The 23,039-nt window shown below is 45.4% G+C and overlaps 1 protein-coding gene across 3 annotated transcripts in view; it reads right to left on the bottom strand.

Moving 5' to 3' along the window:
- NFXL1 (nuclear transcription factor, X-box binding like 1) overlaps positions 1–23,039 on the bottom strand; it is a 1,058,117-nt gene that overhangs the window by 568,583 nt on the left and 466,495 nt on the right. For all 3 annotated transcript variants that reach the window (XR_011282282.1, XM_069631709.1, XM_069631710.1), the window contains exon 12: positions 5,665–5,755. Coding sequence is in view for 2 of the 3 variants with exons in the window: in XM_069631709.1 (XP_069487810.1) it covers positions 5,665–5,755 (91 nt within the window). In the remaining variant the exon portion in view is untranslated. The remainder of the gene's footprint in view (positions 1–5,664; positions 5,756–23,039) is intronic.

Below are 23,039 nucleotides of genomic sequence, written 5' to 3'. Positions count from 1 at the left end.
CCTTTACCGAATATGAGTACATCCCCAAATGTCTAAGGCTTAGTTGGGTTGCTCAGTGTTCGATACTGTAGCAAGGTCAGCAAGGCTTCCAGGGAGCAGGAGATCCCAGGGGGCTTATAATATGGCAGGGCCTCAGTCAATGTAAGGGATCGCCAGTTTTTGGTTTTTTATGTCGAGCACATGTACAGCACCCAAAGCATAGATTTGGTCTCAGAACCGTTCCCTCACAATTTCTCTTCATGTAGGCATCTTCTGTGCTTTGGGATTCGTCCGTGTTAAGATGGATTTCTTGAATCTGGCCTGGTGGAGAGAATTTAGGAGGTCACCCTAGTTATGATGAACAGGGAGTTCTGATAGGTTAGCCAAAACCCAATCAAGGTAGAGTGGAGGGCGGTCAAGTCTTATTCTTAAGTGAGCCCTCAAAGAGTCTACACAGTATTGCAAACAATAATTCAATGCCGACAGCCAGTTATACAAATAGTTCATTATGGTTATACTGACAAGCTCATCTGAATGGCTGGTGGCAGTGGTTTTATGCTACATATGTTTGTGCACTTTTTACTCCCAGGCTGCAGTAATTCACAGAACAGTCACTATGGACCCAAAATGGCAAAAGTGTTATTTCTTCGCTAATTCAAGATGACTTGTCCTTTTCTTGGTCTTTCTTCTGCCATGCAGGGCAGAGGGGCCTGGTTTGAATTTTGTCTTCGGCAGGATCCTTTGTGAAGCCTGACAATGCTTCAGTGTGTCAGTGAGGACAGGGAACAGGGGAGGGCTCAGAAACTCTGCTGTTTTTTTGTCTTCTGCTGTGCCTGCCTGGAATCAGTTCCAACTGGGGAGCTGGCTGTCCTGAAAGGAAGCCTCCACCCACAATTTGAATGGTGCATCAGTGCTGATTGGCTGGGTTCCTGCATAAGATTCATGGATCCTGAAGCTGAAGAACAAGATGACCACTGGAACTTAAGAATCGACAAGGAGGAAGTGGCGAGACGCCAGCAGCCACTTCCAGATGACTTGACTGGAGATGCCTTTCGAGTAATCGCTGCTGTCCGACCCCTTCTTCCAAGCGTCCGTAGAGCCTCAAAAAGGACGACTCTGCCTTAGACTGGTGGGTCCAATCAGTCTCAAGACAACCTGCATTTGAAGCCATCCCACAACGAGCTGTGACCTTCACCAGCTGCAAAACGCCTGGCACCTGTGGCCATTGTGCAGTGCATCGCCTTCCGAAGATCGAATCCTCCCGAAACTTTGGAGGACTCCTTCCGGACCTCCAGAGGCAAGGTACCACTCCTCAAAGTCCCGTCACCAGAGTGCTGGGCCGAGAAAGCGAGATTAATCAACCGGGCAGCAACAGTTCTTCACTGGTGCTTTGAAAAGGGTGCCAAAATCACAGAACCACAAAGAATTCTTTGCCTGGAGCCTCTTCACTCGACCGCTGTTGTGAGACCCATTGCAGTGTCCCTTCTTTCTTTTGCCCCAAGAATCAGCGCAAGTAGGAAGGTATTTTTTCGGAAGGGAGAGTTGAAGGTATTGCGGACCCAGGCCCCAGAAGGCCTTGTGGACAATGCAGAGGGTCTTTAACTTAATCCTTGCAGCCACTGGGAGCCAATGAAGAGACTTCAGGGCTGCAGAGATACGATCCATGGGCTTGAGGCCAAGGACAAGACTCACAGTCCTGTTCTGGATGACTATCACAGGGCGGAGAGTAGTAGAAGGAAGATTTAGAAAGAAGCTGGTGCAGTAGTCCAGCCTAGAGAGAACCAGAGCTCTAGAGACGGAGAGCTTCTAGTGGAAAGGAGAGGAAAGGAAGAATACCTCTGCAGAGGTGCAGTTGGTAGTTTGACTTCGAGACGTCAGAGATGTGTGGAGAAAAGGAAAGCGTGGAGTCGAAGATGACCCTGCGGTTCTTAGCCTCACAGGTGGGAGCAGGAAGAGTGCTGAGGGAGGCCTCACAGAGAGTGACAGGAAAGGAAGGTGCAGGAGTGCCGATGAGGAGGATCTCTGTCTTACTGGCATTTATGCAGAGGTTGTTTGCGGCACACCAATACTGGATTGCAGACAGTCAGAGACGAGAGAGGGAGAAGAGGTGGCAGAGGGGAGCCTGAAAACGAGCTCAGTGTCATCTGCATAGTACTGAAAGTTGGAGCAAAGAGCAGCAATGCGGTGGGCAAGGGGTGCCAGGTATTGGTTGAAAAGCCAGGGAGAGAGATTAGACCCCTGGGGAACACCACAGGTAGAGAGTGAAATAGAGGAAAGGAAGGACCCAAGTTGGACCCGGTAGGGTCAGTTGGAGAGAAAAAGGGTCGGACAGGCCAGGGCCTGATCAGTAATACCCAAGTTATCACAGAGTCGGTTGAGCAGGATGGCATGGTTGACCGTGTCAAAGGCAGAAGAGAGATTGAGTAGGATGAGGACAGAGGGGAGATTAGAATCAAGGTTGGAGAGAAGGTCTTCACAGATGTTCAGGAGAGCAGTTTCTGTGCTTCTGGCTGCTCGGACGCCAGACTGATGTTCGTGGAGACAACCAACAGAATCAGTATGGAGGCTAAGCTGGGAGATGGTCAGCTTTTCCAGGAGTTTGCCCAGGAAAGGAGTGATAGAGATCGGGCGATAGTTAGCCGTGCAGGAGGGGTCGGCTGAGGGTTTCTTGAGAAGAGGGTGCACAAGAGAGTGCTTCAGGGGGGGAGGGCAAAGCTCCAGTGGTGAAGGAGTGGTTGCAGAAGTCGACCAGAGCAGGAGCGAGGGTGTCAATATGGTTCTTGATGGTTTTGGACGAACAGGGAAGAACCTGTTTTGACGGGATTTTCATTGATCGGACTGGTCTAGAAATCTCATCATTGGAGAACAGAGAACAGAGAAAAGGAGGAGAAAGAAGGAGGAGAGGCGGCTGCAGGGGGGCCAGAGGTAGCAGAGAAGAGCAGGAGAGGATGAGAGAGTGGACAGGATGTCCGGGGTTTTTTAGATGAAATGGTCTTGTTTCATTGATTTTACCTAAAACAATTACTACAAAAGTATTTTACTTACCTTTTAAATTGCATACTGCCATTGTCAAAGTATTACCAAAGTGTTTACTTATTGTAAATAGAGTGTTTTTTTATTGTGTCTTATAGTACTTACCTTTCTGAAGAATTACCTTAGTGTATATATATTAAAAAAATTGATATAACTTTTAGTGTGTCAGTGTTTCTTTGGCCTATGATTATACTAAGCTCTTTGTACCTTGCTCTTAAGTTAACCCTGGCTGCACAGCCATTTCTACCAACAAAATGTATCTGGTTCAGGCCTATGCAAAGATTTGGAGCCCTGTGTCCCAACTGTGAGTCTTCTAAAGTCCCACCTAAGGTGGACTTTTGTAAAACTCTTTATCAGAGTGGAATAGAAATTGGAGATAAAGGGACATGTTTACAATGTTATCCTATGGAGGACAGTGTGGACAGGCACACTGATGCTTACTTACCCGCCTGACTCAGAATTTCCCCAAATGTTTTCGTGGATCATCTGTGGGTTTCTGAGGGTTTGACCTTCCGCTGTGTTCTAATGAGAGGAGCCCAGGAGTTGCGGGTTGGAGGATTTTTCCGGTTGGAGTGGAATGCAAGATGCAACCCCTTTCGGTGAAGAAATGCAGAATCCAAGGATGCAGGCCTCCTCAGGACCTTTCACGAGATGGTGGGAGGCGGGTTCCAGCGACAGCCACATTTTTCAGGCGACGACAGGCATCCATCCAATCGCGGTCACAACAGCTGCTCCAGGACAGGTTTCCTTGTAGGTAGGAAGGTGAAATTCAGGGAGAAGGAGACTTGTGGCAGAGGCTGGCAAATACGAAGGTTCGTAACCAGTTCACCAGGCAGTTCAGGGACACTTCCAAAAGCTGGGATGCACTGGATCTTCCAGAAGGCATCAAAAATAGTTGGTCCCAATAGTCCAAGGGCTGAAGCATCGCTCAGGGTCTTCAGAGATCAGGTAGAGGAGCAGGGCTTCACCAGGCCATACAAAGGAAGGGATACTGGGCCACTTGTAGTCTTTGGATCTTCACCATGCTGCTCTTCAAGGGTTGATATGAAGAAGAGCTGCAGATTTCCTCCTCGTATCCAAACTCCGGGCTGGAAGCAAGTCCTAGCTCACCAATGGTAAGTATCTGCACCATTCAAACAGCCAGTATTTGTCTAGTCAGGGACAACTACTGGTTTCACAACCACCCCAGTAGCAGACCTCCTGGCACCAGTGATGTTGACTGGATCTAGACAGTTCCAGCCTTCCTCCTTCCACACAAACACACGTGCATGCGCACACGCACCAAGGCACAGACGCATTGGCTCAGAAAAGTCACAATTTACCTGGGCAAGTGCAAGACCCCATAAGGACTATCCTCACCCGAGTGATAATGTAGCTGTGCGCACTATGAACATACATGAATTCAAAAGGGAAACAGTTTCCCATTATGGATAGTCTGAAGGACTGATCAGTTTCCATCTAACAATGTGCTGAAAGCTTCACTTACTTTTAAAAATTCAGGGTTGGATAAAAACAGCAAATCGAATAGAGCTCCATACGAAACTATGGAGGGAAAGTTGCAAAATGAAAATCTTTCCCAGCAGTCCCCAGGTCCAACAAAATTAGGAGGGCCCAAACAAAAGCAAAACAGTTACAGTTTTACGACTTTCAAAAACGTTTTGGTAGTCATTTTGACAGCATATAAGGGAAAATAGCTACCAATTGAAATTAAATACTATTTAGTGGTGCAACTAAAAGTATATGAGCCTGCCAGCACTGTACTCCGAAACTAACTTTCTGGGTGTGGAATCTTCCTTGCCCTGAGACCAAATGAGGTGCTCTGGAAGTACCACAGCTCAGGTGTGCTCTAGTGTGTGTGTTACTAGAGGCTGAACATCAAAAAAGAAAACAACAATGCAGCTGCAGGGTAGTCTTAGTAGATGTCCCTCGAACAGCAAAAAAAAATAAAAACGATTAAACCCAAAACTTAAGGGGAATTCATTAAGTTAGCAAAAGAACCACAACGGAATTCTGATGTAACAGTTTAGAAAAGCACACAACATCACAACCCATAATGTGTGCGTGCGTCTGGAATGTATTGCTGGTTTCCTTGACAAAATAAGCAGTGCAGAGAGCGTACCTAAATTAGCTTTGAAGGAAAATAAATCCTATACCATTTGTGACTTCCCAAACCATCTGGGGAAACCCAGCGTGCTCCAAGGTCTGCAGGAGAGAAATGATTTGCGGGCTTGAAGTACTTTGCAAGCTGTTACAATATAATCATGGATGGGGAGCATTACATTGATTGAATAGAGTAATGTTTATTCTAACTGTGTAACTGCCACCATGTATATTGGTCAGTATCTCAGCTGCTGCATAAACGTATCTATGCCTTTTGCTTAAGAACAGGCCATTTGATTAGGTCAGACTGGTGCATAGGTAGCAGTGGTTGCAAGTTCATCATTACGCTTTAAGAATAATTCTCTGAAACACCCCACAGATATAACCATTCTTTGTAACAGAATGCATAAGGGCTGATACATAACACGTTGCTGCACCCTATAATAAAACTAAGTTACATGAAATTGGATGTGTGACTTATGTTCTTCTCTCTGAAGAAAGTGCAAAGAAACGTTGACATTCTGGATTATTGGAATCTGCTGTGAGTTTTACCTCTGTGGCAAACTGAAGGGCATTTGTGGTTCCGGCATCCTAAAGTTCTTCCACACATCTGATCACATGCCGGGCAGTTTCCAGAGCAGCACTGAAATACAAAAACATAAAACTTGCATCAAATGATATTTGTGGAATTCATCCATGGACCGGACACAGAGAACTTTGGGATGGGATGAAAATAGGATTACAACATTAAGCACAAGGTTTCCAAGGCACTCGTGTTATCGGCTTTCAGGATTAGTGAGCTGCTGATGGCAACCGGCTCATAATGAAAACCATGAGTTTTATTTGAATACCAAAAGTTAAACTCTTAACTTCAAAAGTGAGAGCAACAAGGGAAATGCCATAACAGCATCAGTGTTCTTAGAATCAGAACGTGTCCATGTATTAGCTTAAATAAATAAACAAGCCTATGCATGCAAAGTACACGTTTGGACGTGAATATAGGTGTACAAAATGAGAACCCTGTTGCACAATGATCCGTTGTTATTCTAGAGCTGGGTTCGTCGACAAAATGAATATTAAAATACAGTCAGGTTTTTTTACGATATATAGCCTAACACACACACCGTGAATGTACATCTATGTATAGGATACTGCAATACTAACAGTAGTAGACTTCTAGAGCACAAGAAGATGTTAATCTCTCAACTTCAATCTTGTGCAGACTCCCAATGCGGAGGTGTTCCATCCCAAGGACAGAAATGGGTTAGTGTTAGGGAAATGTATCATTTTTATGCTTCATGCCCTCCCATAGTGAGTGGGACCCCGAGCACTCCTTGCTGTACTTCTGGACCTTTTTCTTTATAACCTGAATGAATGGAGCTTTTTTCCACTCATTCCTTCTTATGTGCTCTGTCTTTTGGAACTCTGTTCTCTGTATTTTACCCTTACTATGGAGTCTACTGTCCTCCATCTCTCTTAAGGCATCTGTGTTTTACTTTTGCAGCACACAGCTCCTTCGAGATTCTTTCGTTATCCTTACTTACTACTGTTCTTAAGGATAGAGGAATACTTTGAATTCCCCCTCCTATAACCGTATATTCTGAGAGATTGGCACCCACTGCATTATGTGGAGTGCCAACGGGATACGCAGGATCCCCTTCTCTCTGCTCCTGTGACTTTTTAGTCACACAGGCAACCCTCTAGTTATGGCTGGTGGCAGTGGATGTGTTCTAGCCAACTATTGTGCTATTTTATACCACAGACGGTATTCACAGTCCCGGTTGTGCACAATAGGGCCCCCTATGTACTAACATGGTGGTTCCTTTCTTTTTTCACCATTTCTAGCATGGTTGTTCTTTGGTAGCCCTTCTTTTACCATTCTGGGAGGGGGAGGTCTGCGTGTGCGTTTTGCCTTTGGCAGGAACCCTTGGGTGTCCCCGCCAAAGGCTCCCGTGTGGGCAAGCAGGAAGTGGGGGAGGAGTTTTTCACTACCATGCCCTTTGTCTGCCTGAGTGCCTGAATGGAACCAGCTCCGACTGGGCGTCTGGCTATCCTGATTGGACAGCCACCCACCCCTTTCTATAAATTGCTGGGATAGATTGCAGAGGAGAGATTGCAGAAGAGTGCCTGTAGACCCTTTGCAACACTGAAGCGACCACTGCTGTCCTGATCCCGTTTTCTATGCGACAGATGAGCTCCGAAGAGGACTCCTTCCCTTTGGCTGGTGTGACCAACCATCATTGAGATTAACTACTATCTGAGCCTTCTCCCGAGGTGCAGTGCCTTTCTAGAGCTGCAGACCGCGAATACCACGAGACCTCCGACCCAATCGCAGTGCAACATCTTGCCAAGGCCAAATCCGTCCAAATCTTTTCTGAGCTCCAGGTGAACCTCCAGAGACACAATCTGACTCATCCAAGTCCCCCCTCGCAAGAGTGCAGGCTCCAGGAATCGAAGAAAATTGACTGGACGAATCGAGTCCTTTGTTGGTGCTGAAAATAAGGCGCTAAAACCACAGACTGACCAGAGAAGCTAAAGAAATCCCTGCAAGAGGTACTCTCTCAAGACTGCTGCTGAGACATCCCATTCAGTGTCCTGCCTTTCGGCACCAGACCACAGAATCCAGACACCGGGTCCATCGCTGCTGCACAGAGGAGAATCCATCCACAAGCATTCCTTCTAACCTAAGGTACTGTGGGGTGAAAAGGTATTGCTTACCTTTAACCAAGAAGTCGCTCCAGAGTGTTGGAGTGCATAAAGACGTGTCCAGGGTATCCACTCTTACCTAAGTTGCCGGCTTGCATCCCTTTAGTGAGTCCTTTTAACAGGTTTTCCAATGTTGTGTTAATTCTTCTAGCATCTTTATCTAGAGACTGAAAGTATCCACAGGAACTTTTGCTGTTCTGCTGCTTCGTAAGACTTTGAGCTCGCTCCGAACTGACTTTTGCATAGAGTTAGGGATAAGACTTAAAGCTTTAGCTTGCCGAGAAAACACCTCTCGAACCGTTAGCTCTCTACTGTGTGACTAACCAACCTTTCTCCTTTCTAAAAGACTTTTATCTTGTGTAATTGTAATGGGTTATTTATAACGTGCTTAATACCCAGAGGTTTCTAAGAGCGGACCCGGGGATCGTACCTGTGATGCTCCACATCATCTTGGTTCTAAGATGAGCACGTTGCCCCTGAGCTATCGTGGTTTTGCTAACTAAATACAATTACCATATATCTGTGTGTGAGTACGCGGTTGTACAGATCATACTGTAGAACTGTCATTAGCGTCAAACTCTAACAATTGTACCGCGAGCAACTACCAACTAAGCAGTGGCGTTTTGAAAAGCATTTAGAAGTAATCCTAATTGTGTGTTGGTTAAGTGATCCAAGTATTTTAAGATATTCCTTTTGTAAATAATACATATATATTTTAAAATAAATGTATTAGTGTAAGTGTTTCTCTGGACTACTGTACTAACTGGGTTCAGTGTACTTACCTACAGCTCACATCTTCATATTCTGATAAGCCTGACTTCTCGGCCACTCCATGTGGTATTTTGGTAAACACTGCACTCCCTTGTAAATAACGCATAGAATATTAGAAGCAAGTGTCGGTAATGCAAAATGTGTTTGAGGTGCAGGGGAGAAGTAGCGACCCTGGCACATGGGCCGTAGTTTTATGTACAGCAAAAAGTGGTAAGTTCCCAAAGTGTGGCCATAGACAGTGTGCAGGGGACAGGAGTTCCCACACTTTTGGAATTTACCACTTTTTGCTTTGCTCTGCCACTATGCCAAGGTTCCATGAGTAGTACATACGAATATTAAGAGTTGGGGACCTGTATGCCATTGGGATAGTTTTATGAAGTCTTACCTCAAGTGGACTTTAGGTAAACTCCCCTAATGCTGGTGTTACAGCCGATGGGATTTGTGCAGGTTGGATTACATTTACTCCTGGTTGCAGTGTGTTCAAACAATCCATCCCCAAGGCTAGTTACTATACTGTAAATGTTAAAACATGTCCACTATGGAAAACTATAAGGCAGAAGCTCTTATTAATCTTACTGTTGAAAAACTAAAAGATATGTGTAAAGAAAAATACAATCAATTATAAGCAGTATCATATGCATTACATTGCTTTCTTCGTAATCACAGTATTTAATAACAAGAACCATAACTGTCTTCTTTCAATGTATATTGTCACAACAGGCTTTTTCCTGCGAGCGGGAGAGCTTATCGGGAAGTCAAGTACATGTACCAGGGAGCACACATGAGGGAACAGCTAATTTACTAGTCACCATTTGTATCGTCAATTGTGTTGTATGTGAAGTACGATAGTTCAGGGTGGCTTGTCGTCTGAAGGACGAAACAGATCACGTATTAGTGCTTTCCAAGCCTCAAAAAAGTAACGTTGGGCTCCCCTTCCTCTCCGCTATTACCTGATTCCCAGGACTCCGTTTCTGCCGCAGCCCATCTCTCCAGTTCTTTGTCCCATTTTGTAAACTGTTGGGCCCCCAGGTAATTTCCATGCCATAGCAATTGCTCGCTTTGCCAGTACGCAGGCCAGGTCCATGAGCTTTACAGCCTGTTTGAATTTGCTTAATCTGGGATACGTGCCCAAGAGGCACTCTTTCAGGGACCAACTTTACCTTGTCAGACCAGCTTTCCTGCAGGCTAGCTCTGCCCTGACCCAGAAACTCTGCACCTTCTCGCATCCCCAGAACATGTACATCAAGTTCGCCCCTCCCCCCCGTCACACCAGGGGAATGTAGGTGTAACCTGTTTATTGAAGCTTGCTACCTTATGTGGGGTCATATAGGTCCTGTTTAGGACATTCAGCTGGATTAATCTGAGCCTGGCATTCCTGGACACTTCTTTGGGGTGCATCAATGCTCTCTGCCACTCCTCGTCAGTAATAGGCTCCCCTAGGTCTTTCTCCCATCTTTCTTTCAAGATCCCGCTTCTGGGGTTGGTCCTATCCAGCAGCTGACCGTAAATCCTGGATACAGGCCTACAACCATCTCCCAACCCGTACATCTCTGTCAGTTCCTCCAGCTAGCACTCACACTTGTTTTTGGCCACATGTTTCTTCTGATACCAGAGGAAATGTCCCTTAGCCAACCCATCTTGTTCACATATTTCTTCAAATTCTCTGAATTTCCCTTCATTGTACATGTCACCCCACGTATACAGTCCCTGCCCCTCCCAGTGTTGTGCAGTGGAGAGTTCATCATCTGTTTTACACACATCTACCATGATCGGGACATCGGGAGAGTAGGGGCGCCTCATGTTGTGTATTGTTTGGGCCCTCTTCCATATTTGTCTACCCAGCTTCACAACCATTGGGTATTGCCAGGGCCTGCAAGCGGGGACCATAGCGTTTCTTTCAAGTACGTCGGGGTGACCAAAGATCGTTTGAGCCCCGTTTCGGCAGAAGGTTAATCCGAGAGCCACTTAGCAATATGGCTAGGTTGTGCCGCCATGTAGTACCTTTCAAGGTCTGGCAGTTGTATGCTCCCAGCTTTGTAGGGCAGCATCAGTGTTGACAATTACATCTTGTGCTGGGTCGTACCCCAAACAAACTCCCTTAGCAGTGTCTCTAGTGTCCGAAAAAAGGTGATTTAATCTAATAGCATATTTTTTGGAAAAAGTATAGGAATCTCGGGAGAATGATCATTTTGGTGATTGATGCCCTGCCCATCATCGAAAACGGGAGTTTGGACCAGAACCTCATTGAGCTCCGTAACTCCCAAATATCTGAACGTGTCCAATTGCCATCGGATGCCCACATCCGGTAGGTCATCTATGTCTAGTCCCCTTAGCCCTGCCAGTGGGAATATACAGGATTTCTCCTTGGAGAAGCATATCCCTGAGACACTTGAGAATCTTTCTAGCACGTCCAGCATCACGGGAGCATTTACATGTGGTTCTCTCACGTATAATAGGGCATAGTCGGCATAGAGGGAGATTACAGGGGAGCTTCCCCACACCCGTATCCCAGCGTCCAAAAAACTGTTTCCTGAAGTATATTGCGATTGGATCGAGCCCTAGGATGTATAACATAGGCGATAGCGGGAAGCCCCGTCTGGTGCCTTTCTGTATAGCCCAGGCTGATGACACCATCTTCCCCATTTTTACCCTGGCTGTCGGGTCCTTGTATAGTACTTTGACCCATCTCACAAACCCCTCACCAAACCTAAAGTCCCTTAGTACCTCTACCAGCCATTCCCAGTATACGGAATCAAACGCTTTGATTGCGTCAAGTGAAAGTATCGCTAATGGCTTGTTTGATTCCGTTGTCTGTGCCACAACGTGTTGCAGTCTGCGTAGGTTGGCCGTTGTGTTGAGGCCGGGTACAAAGCCATTCTGGTCTCTGTGTATCAGTTTGCCTAAAACTTTAGAATAGCGTTTGGCCAATATTGTGGTCAATATTTTCACATTGTAATTGAGCATTGCCAAGGGTCGATATGAGTCGCAAGCGTCAACCGATTTGGTCGGCTTGAGTATGGGGACTATGAGTGTCTCTCTCATGCTGGCCGGTAAGGTCCCCAGTTCATATGCTTCTCAAAACACATCTTGCAGTAGCGGGGTCAGAGAAGATTTGTAAGCTTTATAGAACTCCGAAGGGAGGACATTGCTTTCTGGGGCTTTGCAAGTAGCTAAGGATCTGATGGCATCAGTTATATCTTCTGCAGTGATTGCCTCATCTAGTGCTGTACGCTGGTCATCACGTAATTTTGGGAGCCATATCTCCTCCAGAGTGCCTTTTATGTCATCCAGATGTATCAGAGCATCATGGGCATACAATGTGTTGTGAAAGGCAGCAAAGGGGTCATTGATTGATTGTTGTGTCCTGTGTGGCAACCCAGTCTCATCTCTTATTTCGGTGGTTACGTGCCTTGGATGTTCCCTTTTACACAGCCACGACAATAATCTGCCCGGTTTGTCTCCCTCCTTGTGTGCTCTGTGAGTGCGTGTGATGTAGTCGTACTTGGATAGTTTCCCCGCTTCCTGACAACCATTTTGTGCTTCTGCCAGTGTCCCCTCCTCCTCCTTGGACCCCAGCGTGTTAGCTTCAAGCAATTTTATTTCCTCCTCCCTCCTCTCCAATTCAGTTCTCAACTCTTTCCTGATTCCGCCCGCTCCTGCTATAATTTCGTCCCTCATCACCACCTTTAGTGTTTCCCATATCGTGCTCCACCTGTCCACAGTTCCCTTCTTAGTATCTATGAACTCTGTTAATCTTTCCCAGAGGTCCTCCCTAAACATCCTGTCCTTCAGCGTTTCAGTGGGCATTCGCCACATCGGGATGGGGGGGTCTGGGGCCCTGCAATGACCAGAGTATTAGTAGTGGCGAGTGGTCCGAAAATGATATACTCAGGTATTGTGCAGACTCCACTTGCGGTACATGTGCTTTATCTACAAAGATCTAGTCAATCCTTACATATATATATGTATATAGGCTATGGGGGGAGGAGAAATAAGAGTACCCCCTATCTGTGGGGTGTAGTTTTCTCGAAACATCCACCAAATCAAGTTGGGTAAGTGTTGTTGCCAGTGCTAGGGGTGCCGCGTACCTGCGATGCGGTGGGGGTGTTGATCGGTCAAGCTCTGGGTCTTTGACACAGTTGAAGTCCCCCCCCCCAGATGAAGAAGCCCTCTCGGTGTTGGGTCAGATTTGCGCACAGTGTGTGAAGATGTGCGGGTATACCATGATTTGGGAAGTAGGCATTCACTATGCAAATTTCTGTTTCTTCAATGGAGCCCCAGATGATCACATACCTCACCTCTTTGTCTGCCTCTAACCCCAAAAATCGAAAAGGCACCTCAGGGTTTATCCAGGTGAATACACCCCTTGCATATTTGGAATAGTTGGCTCCGTGGCCTTGCCCCACCCAGCACTCCTTCAGTTTGGAAATGGCTTCAGCCGTAAGGTGGGTTTCTTGGAGCAGGGCTATGGCCACCTTTTTTCTATGCAAAAATGACTTCACTCTGTTTCTAAGCAGGTAGGAGCCCAGCCCTCACACATTCCAGGTCGATACTCTGGTCGTGTTTATTTGTGGTAGTTTCCCATAGTTGCCACCCTGTCCTTTCATGTACCTTTGACATCCACCTCCCTGGGATCACCATAATTGGCGTCTGTTCCACCCACCCCATCCGTGTCCCATGTGTGGGACTCCCTTCTCGCCTCTCATACTCAATTCAAAGACATTCAAACCGTAAAAAAACCCAACAAAACCAAAATCCAAACAAACGCACCCAGCGTCTGCGCTTCCCACGCAGCGCTCAAGCGCCCCTGCGCTGTCTTGCCCTGTCCAGGGCTTCAAGCACGGGTGTACTAGCATGGGCACCAGGCCTAGACTCTACTTTTCGCGGGGCTAGGACTGAGTGTCCCGGTTGAGAGCCCGAGCATGTCTCCAGCCGCTCATGCAACGTATTAACATTACTAAAGGATACAGAACAGTTTTGGACCATTTTGTCAACAGTCACTTGGAGCAATCATGTCCACTCATGGTCGCTCCTTTGTCCAGCATCAGCTCCCTTCAAGTGACTGGTTTGTCTCCTTTCGCCAAGTTGTTGTGCTCCAGCCACATGTTGGCCTCAGCAGGTGTTTCCAGGAATATTGAGCGCCCTTTGTGAATCACTTTTAACCTGGACGGGTACAGTAGCATATACTTCAGATTCAGCTGCCTAAGCCTGGCCTTGATTGGGACGAAGGAGTTCCTAGCTCTTTGTCCAGTGGGTGTGTAATCGGGGTAGATGGTTATCTTCGAGTTGTCGCGTTCAATTGCTCCACCTTCTCTGGAGTGTACGAGTATGATCTCTCTGTCCTGGAAGTTAAGGATTTTTGCAATCATCGTGTGGGGAAATGATCCCGGTGGCGGTCTTTTTTGCAGGGACCTGTGGGCCCTTTCCACTGCAAAGCCCTGCGAGAGCCTTCCCGCACCTATCTCCTGTTGTAGTAGAGATTCTACATATCCAGTCGGGTTCAGTCCCTCTATTCCGTCCGGAATGCCCAGCAGTCTGACATTGTTGCGTCTAGCCCTTCCTTCTTCATCCTCCGATCTGGCTTCCAGTTGCGCAACTCTCTTCTCCAGCTCAGACACTGTGGCCTTTAGGTCCTTCGTGGTTTCAGATGTTTCCTAAACTTCAGTTTCAGCAGTGGTCACTCTTTCTGCCAAATTTTGCGCATCTTGTCTCATTAATTACATATCTGATTTTACCTCGTCGATTTTAGTGTCTATGAACGTTCGCAGTGCATCTATGCCCTCCAGCACCTGCCCGTCTCGGTTGTCCGTTTCTGCTTCCTTCTGGGCCCCTGTTGTAACCGCCGTTTCTGGCAGGGCAGTTCGTCATTTGGACGTAGTTAAAGAGTCCATTATCGGCGTCTTCGTCTTCTTTTTTGGGGTGGACATTGTAAATTAGGGGCTTTGTTGTTTGGTGTAAAGTTGCTGGCGGTGCCCACGTGCTCTCACTGTCGTGCGCCACTTGGAACGATCTTGCGTCGCGGAACTTTCACATGTATGTCACATCCGATGCCCATGTACCATAAGCGTTTTGGATTAAAACGCAATATAAATTCAATAAAATACAAATACCATTGTTAAACGTACCAGGTGTCTGGCAGCACGACCCCTTTATCTGCGGTGTGACGTGCGCAGCTTGCCCACAGTCACCAGGCCCTATAGTGCCTCAGTGCCTAGTGGAGCTATGTGGTTTAGTGCCTCAGTAGGGTTAATCGTTTGTTCCAAGGCCCGATCTACTGTGGCCTGCAGTTTGTGTGTTTCGCAGCAGCGCCGCCTCGATCACTCCACCCCCCTCCTTGTTGCCTTCTGTTCTGTCCCTGAGCGACGCGCACGTTGTGTCTCAGTGGAAACTAGCACACAGATTGTGTACTTTATGGCATTATTTCATGAGAGCTGTATGGACTGGGAGCGCGACTGCAACGCTTCTTTGTTGTTTTGGGCAGACCGAGATCCGCATAGCGTTAGCGGTCTGATTCCATGTCCCGGTGCGCGTGTGCAGCCTCAGTTTGTTATAAGAGGCCCGCTGATGTCTCTGTGTGCCCCAGCCGCCTACCTTGCAACAGTTTTTGTGGTCTCTCTGGGGATCTCAATGGTCTCGCGGCCGATGCGGCGCACGATTTTGCTTTCTTGTTTTTGGGTGGGCAGATCACTCCGCGCACCTCTGTATGTCCCCTCTGTGGCTTCCCTCAGGACGGCTCTTGTGTTGTAGGTAGGCCGGGGCACTGGGCCAGCTCGAACTTCTTTATGGATGGGCCCGTTCCCCTACAGCCACGCACCAGTCAATATGGCCCCAGCCGGTGCGCACGTCACCCTTGTGCGAAGAGTGGCTTTGCCCCGTCAGCCGGTGCAACGGCTCCGGTCCCAGCTCTCCTTCGTGTGGCAGTATTCCGCTTTACACCTTACTAGCCGCGGGCCGTCAGAGCCGCACTCAGTGTCTGCTGGTGGTCTGTTAGCAGTGGGCTCCGCATGAGCCCAGGCAGGCTATGGCAAAGTGAGAAATTTCAGCGGTGCTCCACCCCTCCCCCGCTTTAGTTCGTGCTCTGTAGTCCGTCCGCCATCTTGCGCGACCAGGGATGCCTCTCTTCAAAGGTCCCTGCTGGGAATGTCTACTCCAATTCAAGTCGGATTTGATGTGCGATTGTGGAGAATGGTCAGCTGTTCTTCTCAATCTATTCAGATTTTCACTTCGTACAGGATCACTTCCTAGGATCTCAGCTGGAGCACAGCGTTCCTGCGTCCTCAAGCCATGAGCACCAGGTCACGCATCCATGAGGTAGATGATTATGTGGATGCTAATGTTATTGTTGATCCACCTCCAAACCGCCTAAGCTCACCCCTATCAACGTCTAATGTAGAGGAGCAGACGTGCACATCACTGATAGGCCCCACCTCCTCACCTCCGACCTATTGGATGAATAACAAGATGACACTGTGCATGACACCTGGTATAATTCAAATACTGCATCGAGTGTACGAGAGACTTCATGCACTCAGAAACCATACCGAATGCACCCTCAAACTTAAGTGGTAGCATGAGATTTGCAACCACCACTAAATATCGAGGAGCTGTAAGGAGAATCTGACAGGTGTGAAGTGATGTCATAAGAAGATACGATGACACACTGAAACGATATAAGAATACTTAAAGAATTTAGATGTAACTGAAGAAACAAGAGTAAACCTACATACAAGTGAGAAGAAACCATATATACACAGAAGGTACGTAAATGTATATATGCAGACATGCAAGGTAGATGAGTCACATAGAAGCTTGCTGCAGTAGAAAATATAACCTGGGTAAAGTGGCTGTGTTGAAAAGATGGGTGTTGGCTCTGAATAATAGTAAGGGAAAAGCTCCAATGAGAGAGACCTGGGCTGCAGAGCTGACAGAGGCTACGAATACAAATTTGTACATGAACAAAGAATAGCTGTTGGCTAGAGATCAAGGATGCCACAGCGAGAAGCTACTGAGGAGTACAAGGGGAGTCAACAAGGCTAAGCAATGCATGCAAGACATAATTCTCTTAGATTAAGTAAATGAGCGAACATCTGTGAATGTCAAGTATTGGCGATTAAAGATGCAGAAAAGTATATGTGAGCTGGAACAACCAAGTCTCCAGAGGTCGAAGAGGGTAATAACACCCAGGATAACAATCAAATGGCACTAAATAAAAGGTGAAATGGACAAAATCATGGTCTCTTCGTACTTGGTGTAAGACCAGAAAACAAGGCCTATTCAGGTCTATGTACACACCCCGATAACATGCGCTGCAGGTATCTCGTGCGTGAGGTGTTTCCTAGGTAGGGTGTGTGCTTTGAACATAAATTCCACCGATAGGAGGAAGATTATTCACATATCATGAACATGAGAGGATGGATTTCTCAATTTCTTACATACGGCCACACCAGGTGGTCTTGAATGCATATGTAATATAATTAAATTGAGACATCTGACGCTTTCTTATATGACAGGTAATCTCATCAAATCATCATCTTTTACGTAACCGGGAAGGTAACCCAACACATGTATACTTCCACATCCCTGGGATGAGCCCTTCCAGGACATCTATATCAGGTAGACATTTCTTCGAATGTTATTTGTTGGATGATTTTCTGTAAAGGAGGAGATTAACTTGAAACAATTTAAGGATTACTTTGGTGTAAGTACTTTTTCTCTGATTATTTGTAGAATTAATGTCCAGCCTGGACCCCTGATGAAGAGACATTTTCTTGAAACGTGTTGGGTCACATTATTACATTTATATTTTTTTAACAATGTTGTACTATGAATTTATACTTGAATGAGTGATGTATTTACAATGACCTCAAAATGCCCTATTGACATAAAATTTGTTTTAACATTTCAGTATTTTACTGGCAAATCCTTGGCTATGTATTGGCCCGTGATAGAGTGCAGGGGATGCAGAGTTTCCTACTTTTGGGAACTTTCTCTTGCCTACTAGTATCGTTCAGTCCACGTGCCAGGACTGATTTCTCTCCCCCGCACCTTAAATGTTAATGACTTATTATTACTGCTCAAACTTAAGATCCTTCTTAGCTTATATTTAGGAGTGCATTGCGTTACATTTTGGATTTCTTTTATTTCTCAACAGATCAACAATTGGAGGAAAGGGTAGAACAAGACTGAGGAAGACAACCAACCAACTGATTTTATAGACTCACTTAAGCAGCGTAGTTTGTACTGAGGGGATCAAGTACTTAAAGTTTCATTCATACTTGGAGGAACCCCCATTTTTGGGGACCACACCTAGTCGAGGGGGTCACCACAACTGCTGTGAAATTACAAAGTAGGCGAGCCTACCTGCACTTGAATGACACAAAGCGCTACAAAGGAGAGACTTCGGCCCCTCCGGCACCCAGTGACAGTGAAGCAAGAGAAGAAGTTATGTGTTGGCTATCAATGGCAAAGATAAAGAATCAATGGATTAAATAACACTCTGGAACAAACGAACATGTCCTAAGTCCAATAGGGAATGAATGGACTGGCTGCAGTTCCAGAACTCTCAGTTGAACTAAAAGTAAATTGAACATTAAAAAACATGATACAAAGATTGCACAACATATTCTATGTTGCCTGATACGTTGCACGCATTTTGCATGCTTTTTTTTTTTTTTTTAATATAGTACAAACCTATCCAGCTCTTGGGAAATACTAAAAAAAACAGTCCTATCATTTGTAGAGTTATTATAGCTATAATAATCCAGGTCCCGTTATAAAAAGTACAAATTTGTAAAGTAGCTAAAGGTGAACACAGTAAATTAAAAATTGGAATTTTCAAGTATATAAAACATACACTAACAAAGAGACAATGTGGCATTTGAATAGTATTGCAATACTTCTTACAACTACATTTTGCCTTTGTGTTGTTTTTATTTTCTTATGCTCTTTACATTTCGTTAGATATTGTTTTATAATGCAAGTGACATATCTGAGAATGAATCATTCTCTTTCTATCCTTCATAAAGGTAGAAGTAATATTTGCTCTGATATTTCTGAACAAATTGTTCAATCTAAAAGAGATGCTGGGGAAGATAATGAAGGTATATTCATAACTGTACAATTCAGCTCATTTAAAGAACATGTGGTATCAGCCGATGGGAGAGGTGGGGGGAGAACGTCAGATGAAAGCTAATATGTAAGTTATCTCATCCCTTATGCTATGAATGCAGCCAGAACATTAATTGCAAGAGAAAATACCGACACGTGATGCAAAGTGTCTAAGCCATCTAGCAGCGTGCACAACAAGAGGTAATTCGAAGGAAGATGGGCAACCCTACGATGGCGATCAAAGAAATTGTTTCCATATGAAGATGCTTACATAAAAACAGAGAAGATGGAAAAAGACGTTGGTTGAGCAAACTGTTCATATATTCATCCATGATTGTAGAGAAAAAATAAGGCTTGCTGAACAAATGAGGTTCAATTGTGCAGATATATAGGAAACGCCAGGATTGCCAGGATGCTGGGAGCGACCTCAGCTACTTGTCTATGGATGAGTTACCACCAGTACAGGATGGGAAGAAGGAATTCTAGCATGCAGTGCACATTTTTGATGACCGCACCAACCAAGTATTTGAAATTTCTAATATGGGTTGGAAATGCAGCAGAACCATTATCCGATCTACCAATGAAAAATGTGGCACTGTGTTTCAAAAACAAAGGTCTGATCCCGGTTGGAGAACATAAAGGATGCAATCAAATATTTGATGTACCAGCAATGAATGGAGGAACTGCTGTGCTGGTGGATCATTATTGGACGTGTGGATCCAAGGCCTACATGCAATTGCGTAAAAATTGGGGCGGGAACGTGTTCCATGGTGATCATACATGCTCCTGCATTGGTAATTCCCCAAAGTGATCTCCATATTGACAACTTCCCAAAAATGGATGCGCATCTGAGGAAGATAAAATTGCTTAGCCTCATTCGATGAAAGAGGGAGAACTATTTTTCAGCAAAATCAATAGAAGCTTATCACGACATTCCAGATGAGCATACATTGGCAGTGATATTTACAGACATTCATGCCAGGAATTCAGGCTGCAGCAAACGCCAAGCGGTTACAGATCACTTGGTGGGAGCTGCCTACAAACAATCAACACAACAATAAAAGGATTTAATGCGATCATAAAAGAACAGAGCCATCAGACTCATAACCATCCAGAACAGGCAGGACCTGGACTTAATTAGAGCAATGGATGGAGACCTGTGCACCAAGATCGGGCCTTCTTGCTGTACGCTCACACATGCCCATAATGGAGAAAATGAAACCCTGAGAGAAGCAATAACCATGCTGTCAACCCTGCATACGAAGATGGTAGATGAAGTAGATGAGACCGAGAACGAAGATTGGCTTTCGTACCCGTTTTCCTGGGTTCCAATCTGGTTTGCAAATGCCTTCAGACTATATGGAGCAATACTAGTATTAGTGTTGCTAGGATTCTGCCTTATAAGAATATTCATAGGACAGTGCAAGAAGACAGCAAAGAAAGCAAATGGGATGAAGGTAATGATTGATGTGAATCCTGCGACTTATGAGCACACGCAGACCCAAAACACCACCCGTGAGCACCTGAAAGAAAGTTGTGTTACCCGAAGGATGATAAGAACTATGTAGGGTGTTGGTTGTTCTGTCAACCAATTGGGAAGTACTGCCAAATGATCTGGAGCATGGATGAACACATCAAGAATGCAGGCGACCTGAGGGGGTGACTAAGATATGGATCCAGAACTAATTATTCTGCAGAAAAATTAAGAGAATTGAGGAATAGGAGGTAGTCAAGGACTCGACTAGAGGGGAAATGTAGCGAGGCAGACGTGCATGTCACTGATAGGCCTCACCCCCTCACCTCTGACCTATTGGATGTATAACAAGAGGACACTCTGCATGACACTGGTATTATTCCAATACTGCATCGAGGGTATGAGAGATGTTATGTACTCCGACAACAATACCCAATGTACCCTCGAAATGAAGTGGTAGCAGGAGATTTGCAAAAGCCACTGAATATCGAGGAGCTGTAAAGAGTACCTAACAGGTGCAACATGATGTCATAAGGAGAAGATACAATGACGCACTGAAACGATAAGAATACTTAAAGAATGAAGATGTAACTGAAGAAACAAGAGTAAGCCTATATACAAGTGAGAAGAAACCATATATACACACAAAAAAAGTAATCAGATGATTAGTAAATGTATATACGCAGAAATACAAGGTAGACAAGTCACATAGAAGCTTACTGCGATAGAAAATAGAACATGGGTAAAGTGGCCATGTTGAAAAGATGAACGTTGGCTCTAAACAATAGTACGCAAAAAGCTCGAAGGAGGGAGACCAGGTCTGCAGAGCGGACAGAGGCTGGAAATAAAGTTTGTGCATTAACTGTTGGCTAGAGACCAGGGATGCCACAGCAAAAAGCTACTGAAGAGTACAAGGGGAGTCAAAGGGCATAAGCAATGTATGATATGATAAGTCATTTATAACACGCCTGTACACAAGTGTTTCTAGGTGCAACAAGACAAGGAAGGGGAGACAGAAGGGAGACAAACAAGAATCTTACTAAGCATTGTGTCAATCAGACCGCGCAAGTGCGTGCAATGTACACAGGATGTATTTCTCTTAGATTAAGTAAATGAGCGAACATTTGTGAATGCTAAGTATTGACGTTTAAAGACGCGACAAACCATATGTGAGACGGAACAAAAAGTCTCTAGAGGACGAACAGTGTAATAACACTCAGGATAATTGAATGAAATAGCACTAAATAAAAGATGCAATGGACAAAATCGTGGTCTCTTCACACATGGTTTAAGACCAGAAAAGAAGGCCTATTCATGAGCTTCAGGCGAAGATAACTATGTACCTTAACTCCCCTTAAAGTTCCAGATAAGAGAACATCCAGCAAGGTCAAGTACAAAGGAGAAGCCTTGGTTGAAGGCTTGGGAGATGAGAGATGGTAGACTAATTGGGCAAGTGGTTAGTAGTCTGATGTTCTCTGCACCTGGTTTTCGATTTGCTTGCGTGCTACTAACACCAACTGTCCAAGGTTGGCATTCCAACCAATCAAAGGGCCTATGCAATGGCGAGCATACATTGTTGCAGAAGCCGATTTGCTGTTGTTATGCTGGTATAGTCTGTATCATACGTAGTTAGGGGGAAGTTCAAGGCATGCCTACCAGATAAGGGGCAGCCAACCATGTTACTAACACCTAATTAAGCTTATAGGTATGTATGTTCCCCTAACCAATCAGTCTGATGGGATTTATTTTCCATGTAGGATGACATCATAGCTGACACATATCAAGGTATAAAGCCTTTGTGTACCTGAATTGTAACAGAGTGATTGGATTACAATCTGTTGTATGGCATATTTCCCTATTTTATTGAGCTGATAATAAAGTAGTACTTTGCCATATTCTTTGAGTCTGTCCGGTTTATTTGGGTCCAAGATTATTTGGTATGGTAATTCCATTCTGTGCAAAGACACACCCAATAAGTGCTACTGCATACTGACATGTGAGCAGAGCTAGTTCTAGAAATAGAGAAAAAGAAAATGCTGCTTGAATTTAGAAAACTGGAGATTCAGTCTGAAATGCAAGAAAAGGAACTAAGGCAGAAAATGCCACTCGGAGGGAAGGCGATGCAGAGTGAGTATGATATGAAAAAGTTGTCTCGACGACTCTTCAGTTTCAGAGTCTTCCACGTCTGAAATCTCCACATTCAGGAAGCCTCGTCTCCCCAAGGATTTGGTGAGTGTATTTGATGCTAAAACTGATATTTTGAATTGGCTGGGTACATTGGAGTTTATATACAAGGTATATGTGAAAGTGAGTTTGTTCCATGGGTCGTAATCTCTAAGCTCCCCCCAGAATGGCTGTGATGGAGTTGAATGATACTGATAGGCAAGATTACCAGTTGGTAAAAACTGTTCTCGTAGCTATGTTTGGGAAGACCCCTTAGATAATTTGTCTCCAGCTTGCTGACCTCGGAAATTTTCTCTCTGTAGGGGGCGCTGCGCGTCGACGTCAGCCGAGTTGGTGTCCCTCGACAGCCACCGTATCGGCGCCGACGTCACCATGCCCATAAATAGCCACGCGCGGCATCTGTTGCTCAGTTCCCTTTTGTAGCATAAGATAAGTCTTGCATGAATTGGCTATTGACCTTGAAGGAGCGCAAGCTGCAACCACAAGGGAAGTATTACTGGGGGGATGGATGGGAGGGGCGATAAGGAATACGTTGGAGGAACATCCCATCGAAAGAACGTTACCAGGTAAGAAGTAACTTGTTTTCGAAGGGATTGTGTCCTCTGACGTATTCCTTATCTTAGATAGACTCCCATAGCAGTGGCATGTAATTGGAGGTGGGAGTAAGAATGTCATGTATCCCTTC

The sequence above is a fragment of the Ambystoma mexicanum genome, chromosome 6q (assembly GCF_040938575.1).
Source record: "Ambystoma mexicanum isolate Mex_15411 chromosome 6q, UKY_AmexF1_1, whole genome shotgun sequence".
NCBI lineage: Eukaryota > Metazoa > Chordata > Amphibia > Caudata > Ambystomatidae > Ambystoma > Ambystoma mexicanum.
Note: the sequence above shows the minus strand (reverse complement) of the source record. Positions and strands in the feature narration are given on the sequence as shown.